This window comes from Myotis myotis, unplaced genomic scaffold, assembly GCF_014108235.1.
Source record: "Myotis myotis isolate mMyoMyo1 unplaced genomic scaffold, mMyoMyo1.p scaffold_m19_p_4, whole genome shotgun sequence".
Classification (NCBI taxonomy): domain Eukaryota; kingdom Metazoa; phylum Chordata; class Mammalia; order Chiroptera; family Vespertilionidae; genus Myotis; species Myotis myotis.
Genome location: NW_023416346.1, coordinates 17,558,123 through 17,579,115, shown reverse-complemented (window position 1 = coordinate 17,579,115; position 20,993 = coordinate 17,558,123). Strand labels below are relative to the sequence as shown.

Here is a 20,993-nt window from a genome sequence, read left to right as displayed (position 1 = left end):
GCCCAAAACATCTTGGGGAGGAGGCAGCATTACTCTCATTGTAGTTGCCACCTTAACTAGTTCAAAGTCTTCAATCTAATGATTCACCTTTATTCTTGACCTCCTCCCCCCCAACACACACTCCACCTTCACCTCAATCAGGCTTTGCCCCACTTTAAAAAAACAAAACTCAAAACAAAACAAAAAAACTCCAAACCAAGCCCGCCAGGTTTCTAAGTGAATGCACTCGATAGCTATGGTAGGCCCTTTCCCACGCCTCCATTTGCCCTTCTATTCAGGAATGAGCACTCTAGCTGTCCCCTAGAGACGCCAGGCGGCCTGACCTCCACCTTCCAGACGACTAGTCGCCGCCCTTCCCACCTTCCCGCGTTCCTCAGAGTCCAGGAACCCTAAGTCCGCGCGCGAAGCAGCTTTCAGGTTACACGCAGCAGATTTCACGCTGTACGCAGGCGCGCGCTCCAAGGCCCGCGCAGAGAGAGGGCGGGGATGAGGGGCCGAACCCTGGGGGGGGAGGGGCGGTACCGATCACGTGACGTGGTTTCACTGTTTACACGCGGAAAGGCCGGAGCTTTTGGCCTCAGTCAGTCGTTGGGCTCCGTTTCGGTTTCACTTCCGGTGAGGGGCAGCCTCCGACTGGCCATAAGCCGACGGTGAGAGCAGGCGGCAGCGGTGACGGCGGCGCCTCTGCCGGGGGGCGTGCGGTAGCGCGGCGGCGGTAGCGCGGCGGCGGCGGCGGCGGCTGGGCCTTTAGCGCCCACAGACCACCTCTCCAGGACGGACTCCAGGTGCCAGCAGGGCCGTCGAGAAGATGGAGGAGCTGGTGGTGGAAGTGCGGGGCTCCAATGGCGCTTTCTACAAGGTACTTGGCTTCAGGGCAGGCCCCATCTTCGCCCTTCTTTCCCTCCCTTTTCTTGTCGGCCTCGGCGGGAGGCAGGCCTGGGGCCCTCTTCCCTAGTGCTGCGCCCTAGGGGACTGGACGCTCTAGGCGGGATGTTGTTTGGAAGGGAAGGACCGGACTTGGGGCCTGTAGGAAGCCCCTCGAGCTTCGCTTCCTTTCCCGTTAGCGGCCCTGGCGCCCTAACAGAATGAGAAGCGAACCAGGAGGAGAGGGTCCCCTTTTGGGGGCCGAGCCGCGCCAGGGAGAGCTGGGAATGGGCGCGGACCAGTGGCAGGTTGGAGATCCTTGCAGGAAGGGCCGATGTCTATGTGAAGGAACTGCATGGCTTATTTCTCTTTTCCTAAATATCCTCTCCCAGTGGGATCAGGGCCTGACGTGATGGTAGTTGCTGAGGAGCGGGGGGCGCTTTGGTGGAGCCACCTTCTGCCTTGCAGAGGGTTTGATATCTCCTTTGGCTTCTCTTTTTCGGTCCAGCATTGGGACTTCGGAGAGCTCCACTGTTCTAGGCAAGGGACGTGAAGAAAGCAGTAAGAAGCTGTAGCCACTACCAAATCACAATGGCAACTGATTTTTAGTGGCTTCTCTTTGTAGATCTCAGAAGAGATTTTTAGATCCAAAACTTTCAGGAAGACACTGACATATCCAAGTAATGTATTAAAGAAGTTAGTAATCTTGAATATTCGTGGCCCCTCTACCTTGTTATAAATGCGAGCAAATTCAGGAATAAAGATGCTTCAGTAACTAAAAACATTAGCTACTGTACCACTTAAAAAACAAAATTTTAACCCTCGAAAGACCTGAATATATGCTATGAAACTAAAGGAAATTAACTGAATGTTATTATAGGGAATTTTTTTAAATGAGTAAAAAATTGTTTTGTACTTAACTGTCTCTCTGAATGTGCAGTGTTGCAGTGGATTGTATTGTTGAGGTTTTAAATAGGCATGATGGCTTTACTGTGTGTTTTTTTTAAGTTATGCCACTGCAAATCAACTAATATCTTACATTTTCAAAAGGAAGATTAAAAAATATTTGAGGTATTAGTAGTGCATCTGTTGTTACACACTAACTCTAGATCTAGTAATCTATAAATTCTTGTTTCCTCTTCAGTATCCTTCTGTAACTTCTGCAGGTAATATCTCACCTTGCTATACAGTCTTGGCAATAGAAGGTGTGTATGACAGGAAGCATGGAAAGTAGCTGTTGCCATTGTCCAGCATGATTCTTAAATTTATTATAGAACAACTTAAATGTTTCAAATGAGACTGATTTGGCTGAAGGAAAATAAACAATTGACTCAATTATATATGTGTTTACCAATTTTATGGAGATATTTGGAAATCAACATATTTCATAAGTGAGTAAAGTATATAAAGTGTTCCATTCCATACTTTTAGCAAAAAGATAAAACATTTTGCTGTAAAAGGAGGAAAAAATAACCCAACATTTATGTTCTTAAGTCTCACCAATATAAAATTGTTTCTGTTGACTCTGCAGTCAAAATTTTGATTGCATTTATTTCAGGGGTCCATAATATCTGCTAGTTAGTTTGTGTGGAATTTTCTCTGGTTCCAAGATGGGTAGTTTTGCTTACTAGATTTGTGGTGCTAAGTATTAATAAATATAAGCAGGGGCTAATGGTTGAACAATATTCTAATCTGTGTTATTAGCTTAGATTGCATGCCACTCTTATTGTTTTGTAGTGGAGTTTGCTTGCTATACAGGGCAAGTAGCACATCCTGGTCTTGAAGGATTTATAATTCTCTTCCAGCAACTTATGCTTTGTTCCCATGATTTTGCTTGCAAACTTATTGGAGTATAAGAAGCCACCACATAATTTTATACAAGAAACATAAAGTGAATTAAGCCTGCTAAAAAAATACCCTCTGTCTTTCCTATCAACCCCAGGTTTTTGTTGTGTGTGTGTGTGTGTGTGTGTGTGTGTGTGTGTGTGTGTGTGTTTAACAAAGTTGCTTAATTTGAAGGTGAATAAAAAGAATGGGTGTCCTGTCCCATAGTTTCCTGAGGGGAAATTTGAACAAATATGTGAAGTGAAATTGCTGTTTTATTTAGTTAATTAGGTTTAAGAAAACCTCAAATGATCTGTATTGGTGGAAAAATAGTTTCTATAATGAAAAAGGTTTAAACTTTTATAGGATTCATTGTTGTGAGTTATAAAAGTAAAGCAAAAGTAAACTAAGTTGCTTATCCAGTGGGATTGGCAGAAAAGATGGGAAATAAAGACCAATAAAAAATAAACTATTGTGGAGAAATGTTAAATTTATGAAAAAAGGAACCTGGTTCATTAAATTGATAGAAAAGCTCTTAAAAACAAAACAACTTCAGTATAATTTAACTCAGACTTTAATTTGCCTAACAGAACCACCATATTACAAGGGACAGTTCTTCATATTCTGTGAGCATATTATATACAACCTTGCAATACAAACTGGGTAGATACGGCAACAGTTGAATTATTTTTTCTAAAAAATAACTTACGCTCAGGATGCAGAATTAACAGAACCATGAAACCTAAACCCTAAGATAATAAAAGCTCATTTCTATTTTTCCCTCTGGTGTTTATTTTTAAAAACTTGAAAGTTAGATTTATTAATTATCAAAACCACTATTATTATGCTTAGCTATTTCTTTGACTTAGAAAATGATAGTCACATGTACAACTTATAGAGCCTTAAGTTATTTAAGACATGAAAACACTTGCATTATACCTCACAAAATCTTTACAAAGCAGTTCCTAAACGAATAATGTTGAAATATAGTCTTTATTCTAGGGCATCTGCCTAAAATTGTGCAGTGGGAGTTTTGTTGTTATTGTTGTTGGGTTTTTCTTTTGCCGAGTTTATATATTGAGAATGGTAATGAATTAACTCCATTTTAGATGTAGAATGTATGCCATTTCAATATGAATGTACTAATATAGCCCAAGATACGTAGGTTTTGTATACTAGTATGGAAATTACTAAAAATGGCTAAGTCGTATGTTGGAAGCATAAGATACAATACCTTTTTGTTTTCTGAAAATACAGGGTTTCTCAAAAAGTATACACACTTTAACAGCTGATAGCTCAATTTTGAAAATGAACTGTATTTTAATAAACACTGCCTTTATAATTATTCAAAGTTTGTATATACATTTTTGGAGGTCACCTTAAATACTGACTGGTAAGTAATATGGTGTAAATATAATGAACTACATTTTTATTGCTAAATTAAATTTTAATATAATTTATGTTTTTAAGTTTGGAATCTGAGGATAGACATTAATTTGGTAAATAGTGATATGGAGCTAGCAGCTAAAGATGGCAAAATCTACAATCCAGGATTTTTTTTTTTTTTTTTTTTTCTGAAGACATAAGTGGTCCAACATGTCATCAGCTACTTAACCTGCTAGAAATCACTATTTTACTAAACTTGCATAAGGCACTATTCATGTTTCCTCTGAAGTCTCTAAATCTAACTTTGCATGCTGGTGATATTCTGTACTTCGAGGAAATAAATTATTCAGTTCAACCACATTTTTTTCTTCCAAGAGTCTAAATAATTTTTTTTTAATGTGCAGTATCTTTGTGGATGCATTATTTTCCCCTTTGAAACTGTGTTTTTTTCCAACTTCATACTCAAACATTCTGAAAATCTCCAAATAATGAATTAAATACAAAATTCAGTGCTGTAATAACTGGATTTCTGATTCCTGCCCACTATGGAATGTACTTACAGATTGATAGCTGTTAACAGATGCTGAGAGCTTTCTAGGTGCCAGGCACTGTTCTAGGTGCTTTCCCTCTGTTAATTTATTTAATATTCTCCCATTATGAGGTACTGTGGTTTCCATTTTATAGATGAGAATTTAGATGTACAGACAGATTAGGTAAGTGACTTAGTACTATATGTCAGCTAGTAAGGGTCAGAACTGAGATTTGAGATCAAGTCTGACTTCCTGAAATGATGAAATTTAGTTTGAAGAAATGAATTGGATTTGATTTCCTACCCATTTTTTTTTTACTTCACTGTAATCTTTTATTGTATTTATTACTGTAACACTGCCTTAGCGTTCTCTAAGTAAGTTGCAAGGTTATATTGCCATTTTTTATTGTTGATACAAAGATGTCATATCATGTAAAATGTTCAACTAATGTATCAGCATCCTTTTTATACACTCTTGCAACTTGAAATATTACACTGTCGTTCTTTGTATGAATTCTTTTAATGAAAGATAAAGTTAGAAATCTTTGACCTTGCTGTGAAACTGGCTTTTGTTACAATGAGAGCACATAAGAACTGAACTATTCAAAAGTTAGAATACAGCCCCTTCCGGGTGGCTTAGTTGGTTGGAGCGCTGTCCAGTGCACCAAAAGGTTGCAGGTTTGATTCCCAGTCAGGGCACATACCTAGGTTGCGGGTTCGATTCTCTGGTTATGCATGAACCGGAGGCAACCAGTCTATGTTTCTCTCTCTCTCTCTCTCTCTCTCTCTCTCTCTCTCTCTCAAATAATAAAAAACATACCCTCAGGTATGGATTTTTTTTAAAAAGTTAGAATATATACAGGAAAATTAATAGCTTTTAATATTATTCTCTTTGTACTTGTATGTTGTCATTGGTTCAGGGTAACCCACATGGACATACACTATGGTTGGAAGGTTGTTGATGAGGTTTATGTACTTTTCCCTTTTTGTTCATTCCCTTGTTTTTGTTTTTTAAAAAATCTTTATTGTTGGAAGTATTACATATGTCCCCCTTTCCCCCCCATTGACCCCTTTTAGCCTGTCCTGGCCCCCCACCCCAGGCCTTCACCACACTACTGTCTATGTCCATCAGTCATGCATATATGCATACAAGTTTTTTGGTTGATCCATTCCCTTATTTTATTATTGCCTACATAGTAACTTTATATGTGAGACCTTGGGTTTGAGTCACAATTTTTTATATGATTTTTAAAATATGTTTTATTGATTTCAGAGAGCAAAAGGGAGAGAGAGATAGAAACATCAATGATGAGGGAGCTGCCTCCTGCATGCTCCCTACTAGGGATTGAGCCTGCAACCTGGGCATGTGCTGTTACCTCTGGTTTATTGGTCGATGCCCAACCACTGAGCTACACCAGCCAGGCTGAATCATATTTTATCACATATTTTATCTATCCTCTATCTCTTATAGGTTTTCTTTTGAAGGATTATTTTGCAATGCTCTTAAGTTTTCTCTAGTGAGAATTATCACTGCATTACATGTGCTGTCTTCAATGATAATATAGAGGTTATATTTATTAGTGGTCAGGGGCTTACAATGAAATTTCGCTACATGATAATGTCTCTAGTGACCAGTGACTCATATCTGTGAGAGTTTACTAAACCAAAGGGTGTGAGGTATAGGGGGGGAGTAAGAGTTCACCCAGATGGGATGGATTTTCATCTTAGTTTCATCCATCCTGATAATGTAATATTTGAATTGGATTTCTAGTCATTATACACTTTGGTAAGTATGACTTTTGTGATTGTCTCTTTGGGCCAGTAGCCAATAACTTGGGAATGCCGTAATGATTTTTTGATTTCTTATTTATTCCCCCTGATGGGGAACCAGTGTCTGCCTTTAGCTGCACTTAAGCACCTTTCTCAGACCCCAAAGATTTTCATCACATTTTTTCTTTCTCAGAGTCTAAATAACCTTTTAGTATTTACTATCTATCTTTGAGGAAATAGCCATTTCCTTTTCTGTCTCAATTTTTAAATCTTTAAAAGTATGATTTTGTTGAGATGTAACTCTGAAATGTAAGAGCACTTATGGTTCTGCATCTTTTATAAAGTATGTTCCTCTATGCTTTACCTCTAAATTATTTAATGACAACTATGTGCCAGGCATTGTGCTAGACACTGGACATGTGTGATTTTATTACTCACAACAGCATTAAAAGGCAGGTCCCGTTCCCCTGTATCTGTTCCTTACTTGCAGATGAATGAGGAATCTGAAGTCTAAACCACTTTTTGGAGATTCCCACAGATATGATGTGGTAGAACCAAGATTTTGAACCTGGATATCATTCACAGCAAAATTTTTTAAAATATATTTTATTGATTTTTTTACAGAGAGGAAGGGAGAGGGATAGAGAGTTAGAAATATCGATGAGAGAGAAACATTGATCAGCTGCCTCCTGCACACCCCCTACTGGGGATGTGCCTGCAACCAAGGTACATGCCCTAGACCGGAATCGAACCTGGGACCTCTCAGTCCGCAGGCCGACTCTCTATTCACTGAGCCAAACCGGTTACGGCAAACAGCAAAATTTTTAACCACTAAGTTTATTGACTCTTACAAGAACCCCAGCTCTCATTCAGTAAAGCTCCCTTTGTGTATTCGTTCAAACCCATTCAATCAACCTTATTTGGTAATCTCTCAGAAATCCCCTCCCCAAGCACCAACTTGACTATATTCTCCCCAAGCACCAGTTTTGCTTGATATAGGTAGGTAGGGATTACAAAAAAATGTAGTTCTCCAAGTTGGTGGTGGGGGTATGATAGTACTCTGGAAGTGTCCAGGGAAGGGAGAGTATGAATGTTGGGGTAAGGGAAGGACAGGGCCAAAAGGAGGATTATTGGAGAAATAATAAGAAACAGAAAGATGGGACCCTTGTTGGAAGTGACACTTAGAAGTCATAGGAGGCGGTTGTTCTTGGTGTGAGTGCAGAAGAAACCAGTTAGTTTCTGTTATTTCACTTATTACAGCAGCAACGAGAAGGTATTATTACATGCCTTCTGTATTTACTTAATATGCAAACAGTGACCAAAAATGACTGATTTTGGAATAATCATACAAATATCCATCCATATACAGATAAGCCTCCTTAATTCAAAGGCAGTGGCCCTGGTAGGCTGTGATGATTACTCAAACCATTTCTGACACTACATCCAGAATTGCTTTCAGAGCCTTTGAAAGCATTCTTGTTTTGTTTTGTTTTGTTTTAAATAGTCACAACAATTGTAGATCTCCCTCCTTTGAGGGAATGTTTGATTTAGGAAATAGACAAATGTGAATGAATATGATTAAACTGTGCAATATCTTTTTGGCAAATAGAAAAAATATATAGCAATGAAGTAACTGATTTTCAGAGTGCTTTTAAGGTGGTTTTGAAAATAATCCCCAACATTTGTAAATGTTTTAAATCAGTATAGTTCAGCGTAACTTTATTCGATGAAAGAAATAGTTTCTACTTACACTGTCCACTACAGTAGGCACTAAGCCATGTGTGGCTATTGAGCAATTGAAATGTGGTAAGTATGAGCAGGAGACTGATTTTTAATTTTATTTCATTGTAATTAATTTTAATATAGAAAGTCACATATGACCAATGGCTGCTAAGGTGGACAGCACAGTTTTATACAATGGCAATAGTATTGGAAAGACACCTGATTTAATGACAACAGTTTTTCACCCAGCAGTAATAAAGTTATCTTACCTAACTAAAGGATTTAACATTTTCAGCATCTAATATACAGTAAAGAATTAATATTAATTACAGTTGACCTTTGAATATCCCTGGGGTTAGGGGTGCAAACCTCCATGCATTAAAAAAAATCTGTGTATAACTTTTGACTCCCCCAAAACTTAGTTTTCCTTTGGTATTTGTGGAAGATTGGTTCCAGAATTCCCCACGAATACCAAAATCCTTGGTTGCTCAAATCTGCTATATAAAATTGTGTAGATGAATGCATAATAGGCCCTTTACATCCGCAGTCTCCAGTGTGGATCGAAAACAGTACAGGTACTTATTAGAAAAAAAAAATCCATGTGTAAGTGGACCCATGCAGTTCAAACCCATGTTGTTCAAAGGTTAACTGTACTGCCAAAATATGCAAACATAAAACTTTAGACAGAAGCAGTGGCCCTTCTACCACACCCATTTCTCCAATTCTAAGCCTTTGTTCCTGCTGCCCCTTAGGCCTGTGCCTCCCTAACCTCCACTGCCTTTTGTTGGGCTAATTCTTCCTTTAAAGCTCAATAGGAACCTCATCTTCTTGTGTGTCTTCCTGATCAACACATCCACACACCTCCCCTCTAACACACATACCTTTCCTCCAAGGCTAGCATAGGAACCCCTGAGGCAATGATCCACTTAATAACTACTCATACAGTTTTTAGTAGGCACTCAAGACCTGCCCTCTCACCCCCAGGAAGTTTGCTGTTAGTGGGAAAATGGTCAATACTGTAGTAATAAAATGGGATATGTTTATAGAAGTGATAAGCATAGGATGTATAAGAATGCAGAAGACAGAATTTAACTTAGTCTTCAGGGTTTTCTCATAGGAGGTGAGATCTGAGCTGAAACCTAAAAGACCAATAGGAAGTAGCTAAGTTAAAAGAGAGGGAGGACAATTGGAAAGAAGGAACAGCATTTACAAAGAGAGGCCCAAATAGTTTAGCACTGCTGGGTCACAACCTCCAAGGATGTGAAAGATGAAGCTTGGAGAGATAAGCAGTGGGGCCAGGTCATGAAGGGACTTTTACAGCCAGGGGAATTTGGCCATTATCCTTGCAGGTAGGGAAAACTACAGAAGAGAAAGGTACAGAACAAAATTGAGTAAGAATCTTAAATCTCTCAAGCCATTATAAAATGAATTAAGATATAAAGCTCTTTGGGTTTCTTTATAGTTTGTCCTACTCCTTTACTTTTCAAAAAACAAAAACAAAACCTTCCGCACCTATTAAAAACTTAATTTTACAGAATTACGGACATGCTGATTAACAAATTCTTCATAATAAGTTAGCTGTTACTTTTGTTATGTCATTTTGTAGAATTATGGACAGCATACTGATTAAGGGATTCCCCATAATTAGCTATTATTTTTGTTATGTCTTTCTGTAGGTTACTAGCAATTGTGGTATCAGATTTCAAAGAGTTATTACCTCTGTGCTTTATATTACTACTAGTGACCTGTTGCACGAAATTCTTGCACATTAAAAGGGAATGAATTAGAGCAGTGGTTCTCAACCTTCTGGCCCTTTAAATACAGTTCCTCATGTTGTGACCCAACCATAAAGTTATTTTCATTGCTACTTCATAACTGTAATGTTGCTACTGTTATGAATCGTAATGTAAATATCTGATATGCAGGATGGTCTTAGGCGACCCCTGTGAAAGGGTCATTCGACCGCCAAAGGGGTCACGGCCCATAGGTTGAGAACCGCTTAATTAGAGGAAATATTTTAATATTGCTATTTTGTTTCCATCTCTCCATCCCAATCTCTCCCAGTCTCTGTCTCTCTTTGTTTTTCTCAGCAGTCCTCCAGACCTCCCTACCTCCCTCTCTCCCTCTTCCTCTTTCCGGGCTGTGAGGGGGCAGGGCCAGTGGGGGCAGCTCCACCCTCTGCCCGCCCTGGGGCCTCATTCTGAGAGAGGCTCTGAGAGTGAGCTGGGAGGGAGGGAAAGAAAGGGAGAAAAGGCTGTGAGCTGGTGGGTGCTGTGTGTGTCTGTGCATGTGTGCGGTTGTGAGTGAGTGTGAGTGCCAGCCCTGCCTCCCCTGGCCCCATCCCGCTGCCACAAATCCCCACCCACCAGAGCCTGCTGCACACACAGCTTGGGCATTAGGTTGAGCCTTTGGTTGTTTTGGATGTAACAGACCCTGGCTCTTTATATATATACTAGCAGCCCGTTGCAGGAATATTCCTGCAAGATTAGGGCTTCCTCGGGCCAATCTTCCCCCAAGCCCCGCCGCACAGGGCCGCACATGGGGCTCCCGGCTCGGGGCAGGGCTTACGCGGCTTGTTTGCGCCGCCAAGCCCCGCTGCGCGCAGGGCTGCACATGGGGGTCCCGGCTGGGGGCGAGGCTTAGGCAGCACACAGGGGCCTGGATGGCGGCTCACGCTGGCCCGCCCTGCCTGCAGTATGCAAATTAGCCGCCATCTTTGTTGGTGGTTAATTTGCATATCACACTGATTAGCCAATGGGAGGCGTAGCGAAGGTACAGTCAATTACCATGTTTTTCTATTATTACATAGGATACTAGAGGACTGGTGCACGAAATTCATGCACGGGGTGGGGGGGCTGTGTGTCCCTCAGCCCAGCCTGTACCCTCTCCAATCTGGAACCCCTCGAGGGATGTCAGACAGCCCTCTCATAATCCAGGGCTGCTGGCTCTCAACCACTCACCTGCCTGCCTGCCTGACTGCCCCTAACCGCTTCTGCCTGCCACCCTGATCACCCCTTAACCACTCTTCTGCCAGCCTGATTGACAACTAACTGCTCCCCTGCAGGCCTGATTGCCCCTAACTGCCCTCCCCTGCAGGCCTGGTTGCCCCCAACTGGCCTCCCCTGCCAACCCAATTGCCCCTAACTTCCTTCCCCTGATGGCCTGGTCACCCCTAACTGTCCTCCCCTATAGGCCTGGTTGCCCCCAACTGCCTTCCCCTGCAGGCCTTGGCCCTCCCAACTGCCCTCCCCTGGAGGCCTGGTTCCCCCCAACTGCCCTCCCCTGCCGACTCGATTGCCCCTAACTGCCCTCCCCTACAGGCCTAGTTGCCCCTAACTCTCCTCCCCTACAGGCCTGTTTGCCCCCAACTGGCCTCCCCTGCTGTCCCGGTCACCCCAACTGCCCTCCCTTGCCAGCCTGGTCACCCCTAACTGCCCTCCGCTGCAGGCTTGGTTGCCCCCAACTGCCCTCCCCTGCCGACTCGATTGCCCCTAACTGCCCTCCCCTACAGGCCTAGTTGCCCCTAACTCTCCTCCCCTACAGGCCTGTTTGCCCCCAACTGGCCTCCCCTGCTGTCCCGGTCACCCCAACTGCCCTCCCTTGCCAGCCTGGTCACCCCTAACTGCCCTCCGCTGCAGGCTTGGTTGCCCCCAACTGCCCTCCCCTGCAGGCCTAGTCCCCCCAAACTGCCCTCCCCTGCAGGCCTGGTCGCCTCTAACTGCGCTCCCTGCCGGCTATCTTGTGGTGGCCATCTTTGACCACATGGGGGTGGCCATCTTGGCGTTGGTGTGATGGTCAATTTGCATATTACCCTTTTATTAGATTAGATAGACTAGAGGCCTGGTGCACAATATTCATGCACATGGCGGGGGTTCCCTCAGCCTGGCCTGCACCCTCTCCAATTTGGGACCTCTCGGGGGATGTCTGACTGCCTCTCACAGTCCGGGACTGCTGTCTCCTAACCGCTTGCCTGCCTGCCTGCCTAATCACCCCAACCACCTCTGTCTGCCTGATTGCCCCTAACCACCTCTACCTGCCTGCCTGATCGCCCCTTACTGCTCCCTTGCTGGCCTGATCGCCCCTAACTGCCTCTGCTTCACTCCGCACCCAGGACCCAGGATTTCCTCCTCTGGCAGGTTGCAGGCACCTGGGACCTGGGCTTCCCTCCCTCTGGCTGACCATAGGCACCCAGGACCCGGGCCGGCTTTGCCCGGGCTGGCTGCAGCTGCAGGGGACTGTGGCCCAGCGACTTTACCTGGGCCGCAGGTGCTGGCTCCCTAGACCATGGGGTGGGTGGCTTGTCCGTCTCCCGTGCCACAGTCACAGGCGAAGCCGCTGGCGCCTGGGACCACAGCGCAGGCGGCTTATCCCTCTCCTTGGCTGCAGCCCCAGCTGCTGGGACCATGGGGCGGATGGCTTATCCCTCTCCCGGGCCTCAGGCGCAGCTGCTGGCGCCTGGGACCACGGGTTGGGCGGCTTGTCTCTCTCCCAGGCTGCACGTGCAGCCACTGGCTCCCGGGACTGCGGGGTGGGTGGCTTGTCCCTCTCCCGGGCCACAGGTGCAGGCGAAGCTGCTGGTGCCTGGGACCGTGGGGTAGGTGGCTTGTCCCTCTCCTGGGCTGCAGCCCTAGCTGCTGGCACCCGGGACTACAGGGCAGGTGGCTTGTCCCTCTCCCGGGCGGCTGGTCCCCATTCTTCTCTTGCGAGCTCATTTGTGCCTGGCTGGTCCCCATTCCTCTCTCTCCGTTGTTGAGTGTCTGAGCTGTTATGGCATGACAGCGTGAGGGTGTGACATTCATTTGCATATTAGCTCTTTATTATATAGGATATTTTTCTCCAAGTACATATGAGATTGAGAATTTAATTAAACTCTGGTAATGGGACATTTTAGTCGTATTAGAAGTATATTGTTGTTAAAGAAAATTTAGTGTACTTGTGTATATATAGATTTTCAGTTTTTGCAGTTACATTTAGTTATTTATTACTGTATACTAACATTTTATTAAGGAGAAAAAGATATGTTACAACAGATCTATACCAGCTGGCATAGGGCTCTGGAACAAGTTTCATAGTCTCCAGCTTTGTACTCACTACCTCTCCTATTAGATGCTGAACTCTGGAGCAGTTTTTTCATGTTTTCTTTTAACTAATCAGTATTCCCAGGGCCTAGCACAGAGTAGGTGACTACATATAGATGTGATTCATGAATGAGTTATCCTCATGAAATGAACAAACTTTAATTTGAATTTCCATTTTATTATTTTTTTTAATATGTTTGTATTGATTTTAGAGAAGAAGGGAGAGGGATAAAGAGACAGAAACATCAATGAGAGAAAAGCATCGATGGGTTACCTCTTGCATGCCCCCCACTGGAGATCGAGCCCACAGCCCCTGCATATGCCCTGACTAGGAATCAAACCGGAAACCTCTTGGTTCATGGGTCAATGCTCAACCACTGAGCCATACCAGCCAGGCTCCATTTTATTCTTAAATATAAAATATTTGGTATCTGTGATTTTTATTTATTTATTTATTTATTTATTTATTTACTTATTTATTGGTATCTGTGAAATTTAACTAAAAACAAATGATCTTCAAGTTTAGAAGGTAATTTAACTGTTTGTTTTTACAGGCCTTTGTAAAGGACGTTCATGAAGATTCAATAACAGTTGCATTTGAAAACAAGTAAGTGTCGATATAATTTTAGTGTTCAGGTTCTTTAATATTTTATGCTAATTATTCCTTTTACTCCTCATTAAAAAAAATTCAAGTTTAGTTTGAGTGTTTTTCAGGAATGCATCTTCATATTACTGACCAGGAAGTTCCTGAACAATTCAGTATTAAACCAATGGAAAAACTGTTCCTGCTAATGACCTCAGAGATTCCTTTTGTATATTCTTGATCCTTATATCTCAGTTTCCTTGAATGTGAAGAGAGAAACCAGATCCTTCTCTATTAATAACTGAGAGTTTGGATAGGAATATTTGTAATTGTTAAAAGATGAAAATGAATGGATTCACAGGTCTTGGTAAAATTGATGTTTTGTAAGGTTAAATTTAAAATTAGTGGCTTTAGTTTTCTAGTATATTTTGTTGGAAATAATCATGTTTACCCCTTAACTTACTTTTTATTTGTTTCATATATTTATATTCAATAATAGTGGTAACTGATCTTTTCTGCTTTCTTCTGTTAGATGAGTAAATAAACATATTATAGGTCTAGGAATATTAGCTGTACAAAAGTATCAGTAATATAGATGTTACCATTTTATTTGGGGAGACCAGTCTCTTGCTTAAAACTTGTTTTCAATTACAGTTTATATTCAGTGTTATTCTGTATCAATTTCAGATGTACAGAAAAGTGGCCAGAAAAATCCTGCACTTTACAGAGTGGTCCCCCCTGGTGCCCCAAGCACCCACCTGGCCACATATAGTCATTATGACACTGTTGACTATATTCCCTATGCTGTAATCCACATCTCTGTGACTATTCTGTAACTACCAATTTATACTGCTTAATTCCTTCACCCTTTTCACCCAGCCCACCTTACCTCCTCCCATCTGACAACCGTCAATCTGTTGTCTGTATCTATGTTTACTAAGATTTTTGATTGCTAATAAAGGCTATTTTCAGAGTAGCCATTCAAGATTCTAAAATACGAACAAACTCCTTGACTGCAGTGTAGACATGGTCATGATATTAGAATTTTATTGAACTCTGAAGAATAGTCAACAATGATAACATTTTGACTTTTATATACCAAGAGAATTAACAGTACATCAAAAGCAAATTACAAATTTACAGAGAGAAGAAATAGATTAGTGGTTGCTTAGCACTTGGGGAGATAGGGAGCTACAGCTAGAGTATAAGATTTCTTATTGAGATGATGAAAATGTTCTAAAATTGACTTTAATGGTTGCACGTATCTGTGACTATACTTAAAACCATTACATTGTACGTACACTTAAGTGGATGGATTATATGATATGTGAATTATATACCTCAAATCTGTTAAAACATAGTATCTGACCCAGATGTACTGTAATTAGATTGTTCACAGATTCTTTTAGCTACCAACAGGGCAAAGTAGTATTCTCTGATCCCTAAAACACATTTAGGTGACAGAGATAAAAGGATTTAGTGTATCTGACTCTGTTCTTAGTTCCAGACTAATAATTTCAGTCCAAATTACAGTTTACATGTTAGAATACCTTTCTCTGTATACATAGAGCCAAAAGTTCTAGAATCTGCGTCTTTGCTGTTTCTGGTATCCACGGTTATACACTAGACCAGTGATGGCGAACCTTTTGAGCTTGGCGTGTCAGCATTTTGAAAAACTCTAACTTAACTCTGGTGCTGTGTCACATATAGAAATTTTTTGATATTTGCAACCATAGTAAAACAAAGATTTATATTTTTGATATTTATTTTATATATTTAAATGCCATTTAACAAAGAAAAATCAACCAAAAAAATGAGTTCGCGTGTCAGAGGTTCGCCATCACTGCACTAGACAATAGCATCACACCTCTAACGGAGGAATCTTTGATAACTTGGAGAGTAATTTTTTTTCCTCATAATTATACTCTTTACTGCTTGCTCCAATCACTAGTTAAACACTGTTTCCCATAAAAGGAGAATTATCTTTATTTGCCACTTTTAGTTTCTCCTGTAGTCCTTAATCTAGAGTATTAAGCAAACAGTCATTTCCTCTGTATTTAAGAATTATCTAGTTTACACACTGCTTTATCAGATCATTTCTCTTGTTTTCAATCAAATTTCTACTATAAACTTAAAATTATTTTATCTTTGGACCTACTACTTCTCTTGTGTACTATAGCTGTATAAAAATTTCTCTTCAAACTATCTGCCATCTCTGGAATTTGAAATAGATAAACTGTTTTTCCTTGAATTCATAGAGTATATTTTAGAATCAACGCTGTATTTAAGCACATCACCAGGACTTGCTAGGTCCCTACCAGAGTAGTCTCTTTGCCCTTTTTTGTTTTCTTTTTAACAGAAAAGCAACTAATATTTTATAGAACTTCGGACTATATTTACCCTTCCTTTCAATCATAACCTCCTATTACTGTAATACAAAATTATTTTACATGCTTTTTTTGTTTATTTGTTTTTTTACCTTCCCTATTTCATGTATTTTGAATAAAGAATTTGAATTTTTCATTCTGGCTGGTTTGGCTCAGTGTTTAGAGCTTCGGCCTGCGGACCAAAGGCTCTCAGGTTTGATTCCCAGTCAAGGGCATGCACCTCAGCTGTAAGTTCCCCAGCCCTGGTAGGTTGTGGGAGACAACCAATTGATCTGTCTCTCTCACATGGATGTTTCTCTATCCTCCTCTCTCCCTTCCACTGTCTCTGGAGATCAACAGGAAAAATATCCTAGGAACCAAGAAAATGACATTATGTATTATTACTTGCTTTACAAATCGAATTTAGCAATGATTTGTAACATGTTAAAAGTCACTGGTTTTCAGTAAGTTGAAAAAGGCTTTTCTGAAGTAAAGACATTTTTTTTTTGTTTTATAGTTTTCAAGTATGTATAATACTAGAGAAAGGGCTCAGTCTAACATAGGTCCTAATCAGATTTCTACACATTCTGACTTAATTACCTACTCTCCTGTCTTATATAATAGCTCTTCTTTAAAAAAAAAAATTGTACTTTTCTCAGTAGAATTTTACTAAGAAAGCTCTTTAGTAAAAAAAACAGAAAACAAAAACCAGACATGACTGCTCTAGCAGTTGAATCCTCCAGTGTTTTGTTTTTTTTTAAGTTTGTCTTTTAGTATTTTATATCATTGTGAATATAAAAGAGTAATGTGGTGTTTTTCAAAATTGTTCCATATCATTTAAAATTAAAAACAAACAGGCAACTTACTGAACTCCTATAGGCTGTCTCCATTGGGTTTCTGTGGTTTAGGAGACCCCATCAGGCCCCACCATACTGATCAGCAGCCAGCTATCCATGGCAAGAATTGACCACCTCGTGGGATCTAAAATTTAAATAGGGAAAAGTGAGTTCTGAATTGCTAATGTGCTGACTGCCCCATTTTGCTTGGGAATTAGATGGCATTTAGTACCAGTTTCTGTGGTAATTGGAATGTGGTTAAAATTCCTTTGCAAGTAGAAGTATGGTGATGGTATTACTAACACTTACTAATACTAACATATTTAATTTAAGCATCAAAGGAAATTGCTGTTGTGACCTTACATTTAGAACTCTTAGAGGTTGGAATTAATGAAAAAAGACTCGTTTGGAAAATTGTAATGTTGATCTGTTGTGTTTAAAGAAATATTCCAAATGGAACTACAGGGCTCCTGTGCTGCATGCAGGCTTTGTTGAGATGTCTCTATATTGCCCTTGTGCCCCACTCAGCAAAACACTGACAGTTTTAAAGCATTTGCTTCTTTAAATTAGAAAAACAGAGGGTCACATTTAACCAAAGTTGTTGGCATCATGGTCATTGTTTCTATTAAACCCACAAGCTTGTTAAATAATTGTGTTTGCTTATTTGCAGCTGGCAGCCAGAGAGGCAGATTCCATTCCATGATGTGAGATTCCCACCACCTGTAGGTTATAATAAAGATATAAATGAAAGTGATGAAGTTGAGGTAAGTTTCCCATGTCATCAAGTTATTGAGCACTGAAGGAATGGGAGCATTTAAATTCCCTGTGCCTTTTGTACTCCTTGTTTTTAACACTGTTTAAACTACCTTGAGAATTTTAGCTGTGATGGACATTTGTTTTTAATTTGAAATATATGTTGCTTAAATGTGGCTGCCTGAGTAGCGGTTTTGGGCCCATTTTTTAAAATCACCACTGATTTCCTTTGTCCACTAGTACTTCTTTTCTTGCTTCCCTCAATCTCTGAATCTTTGGATTAGGAAAATTAGTTTTACAAAGGAAAAAAATCATAACTTCATAATAGAGCATCATCCTTGAATTTCTTTAAGTAGTAGTAAATCATCCTGGTATATTTTTTCAAAGCCATGTATGTGTTTTAATATATACATATCTAGGCAAAACCTTTTTACAGGGCATGCTGTGAACCACCAGCTCATGTACTATTTATGTCTTTGACCAAAAGGTGCTGTGGAGATGTAACACATTAACCGAAACATTGTGTTTGTGTTTTCTCTAGTTACAGAAAATTGGGGGGCATGGCTTAAGACACTTAGAGTCTGGCTTATGTTATGATTGATCTGTGTAGTATCCTCTCTTTCCTCATCTTTCACACACTCCATTTTAAGTTTCTTCTTTCTCCACAATGCCTTGTTAGTAGATGCCACTTTATGAGTATGTGTGTATTAAGGAAGCAGTTAAATAGACATTTGTACAGGTAAGGTAAGTATACTAGGTCTTTGAATTCTTATTTTTTGTACTAGGTACAGATGGTGCAGTGAAACAGAAGAGTCCCTGCCTTTATGAGGTCACATTCTAGTGAGGATTGCTAACATGGCAGGTGTAAGTCCTAGGAAGAAAAAAAAATTCAGGATAGAAGGTGATGTAGGGGTAGGAGTGCTCAGAGAAGGTCTCTGGATGTTCAGGTCTGTGTTCTTTTCTCTACAATTATAAATTAGAAATAGAATAAAGTACTATTTATTTACAAAAAATGTACTCAGTACCTACTAGGTGTAAGGAACTGGACTTGGTTTTATGAGGGATCCCAGTAGAGAACTAAACACTGTTTATACTTGAGAACCTTTAACTGTTAATTTTCCCCAGGAGACTACAAGCTTCCTGAAGGCACGAATCAGGACTTTTGGTCTGTCTATATTGGGAGTGCTTATAATACTGTTTGGGTGGATAAATGGGACCTTTTTTTCTTCAAATGAAACACATGACAGGTAGTAACCAATGAGACCCTGTTGCCATGGTGACCTCCCTATATTGCCTAACAATAATACCTAACTGAGGTTACTTACTGGTCTGGCTAGAGCAGAGTTGAAAGGGACTGATGGTGGCAAGAGGGGGAAGGTAGGTTAAATTAAGCTGTATTTAGTCACTGTATTGTATTACTATTAACTTAAGTTATAAAAGGGAAGTAAGATACCAGGTCTTTTGGTCTGTCTATATCAGGAATGTTCATAATAGTGAGGGATAGAGCTTTTTCCCCCCCACCCCTCACCCCAAACTTAGTCACTTGACAGGGAGACCAATGAGACACTGTTGCCAGGGCAACCTCTTTGTTTTACATAATAATGACCAAGTTATATCTCTGGCTAGGGCAAAGTTAATAGGAAGTCATGGAGGCAAGAGGGAAAGGTAGGTTTGGTTTAGTTGTATTTAGTCACTGTATTGTATAACTATTACAATTATAGTTACAACTATTAACTTCAGTTGTAAAAGAAAGACAAGAGTTGGAGCTTTGTGTTGCTTGTTAGCCTTAGGCTCTGTACCTTTTTCAGTTCTCTCCTCCCCACCCATCTTGTCCTCCTCCCTTCTGCTGCTGCTTCTGCTTCTTAGTATTTCTGTTTCTTTCCCCATGTATACTGTATTGTCTCTATTCCTATTAACTTTAATTTGCTAGTGTCTTCACAAAAGGTTCCATGCTGAACATAGTAAGTGAACTTGAAGTGGTCATGAGGGAAATTGATGTGAGAGCAAGAAGGTGGTATCCAGAGTATTGCCAGTGTGGAGTTGTCCATTTTAGTATAGAGCAGACAGGAGAAGAGAGAGTGACCGAGGATCTCTTCATTTAGTCCTTAGGAGACATGAATGCCAGGATGGTATTTTCAGTGGGCTGTGAGTGGTCAGTGGCCTTACCCATTTAGTGACCATGCAGCCAGGTGTAGACCAGAATCAATAACTTCCAGTTATTTGCTTATTAGAACAATACAAAAACAAGATTGTACATTTTAGATAACATTTTTAGCCTTCAAAGTGTCTAAGGAAAGTATGCCCAGGTTTATGGCCAGTTAGCTTTTCCTGAGCATTCATATTCAGAGTACTAATTATTATTGAATTAGAGCAGATAAATAGGAAAGCTCTTTTTACAGGGCTCTCCGAGGTAATCAGGCAGCTTCTGATTATGTATCTGTGTTTAGCTGTAGGGGTACAATCTGATTTAAGGATACAGGATACAGGATATGGGTTCAAAAGACACCTAGAGTCATTTTAAGAAATTTTCCTCAATGTCTGATAATCTATAAATTTCTGAGTGATGTTAATCATGAAATATTCTCTTGCAATTTTTGTGTAGGTTTATTCCAGAGCAAATGAAAAAGAACCTTGCTGTTGGTGGTTAGCTAAAGTGAGGATGATAAAGGGTGAGGTAGGAAAATGCATATTTAAAATTTTTTCTTATACTATTTCCCTTTTCTAAATCCAGGTACTACATTTCAGTCTGGATTTTTATTTTAAAGTAATAAGTAACGTGAGTCATTTTATTACAATGTTTTCTGTATATTTTAAGTATGTTTCATGTGTTTCAGTAAGTTGATCAAAAAGTGTTTTTTAATATCAAGAATTTAAAAATTGCTGAATTGGCAAAGCTTATTGTTCTTTCTATAAATACTATGACCAGGAATGAATTTTATTTATTTCTCTCAGTTTTATGTGATAGAATATGCAGCATGTGATGCTACATACAATGAAATTGTCACAATTGAACGTCTACGATCAGTTAATCCCAACAAACCTGCCACAAAAGATACCTTCCATAAAATCAAACTGGATGTGCCAGAAGACTTACGACAAATGTAAGTTGATGGGCAAGAAACTCTGAGAATTTACAGGTGATGTGCAATGAGTTTAAAAGAATATACATGTTAAAATAATAAAAATTAATTTTTAAATTCAGTGAAAATGGTTTTTAAAATGTAGTGAAAAAAAGTGCTTAGCTTTTTTGAGTATATAACTAAGCCAGCATTGCACTTGTTT

General features: G+C 40.3%; 1 protein-coding gene across 17 annotated transcripts in view; it reads left to right on the top strand.

Moving 5' to 3' along the window:
- The first annotated feature begins 544 nt into the window (after positions 1–544).
- FMR1 (FMRP translational regulator 1) overlaps positions 545–20,993 on the top strand; it is a 43,029-nt gene continuing 22,580 nt past the window's right edge. For 5 of the 17 annotated variants that reach the window (XM_036304505.1, XM_036304497.1, XM_036304494.1 and 2 more), the window contains exons 1-5: positions 546–859; positions 13,728–13,780; positions 17,629–17,722; positions 20,314–20,385; positions 20,664–20,812. In XM_036304505.1, the coding sequence (XP_036160398.1) occupies positions 809–859; positions 13,728–13,780; positions 17,629–17,722; positions 20,314–20,385; positions 20,664–20,812 (419 nt within the window). In that variant the 5' untranslated portion in view covers positions 546–808. Of the gene's footprint in view, positions 860–13,727; positions 13,781–17,014; positions 17,125–17,628; positions 17,723–20,313; positions 20,386–20,663; positions 20,813–20,993 lie in introns of those variants that run through there. The other 12 variants (XM_036304498.1, XM_036304492.1, XM_036304490.1 and 9 more) reach the window with 5 other exon arrangements.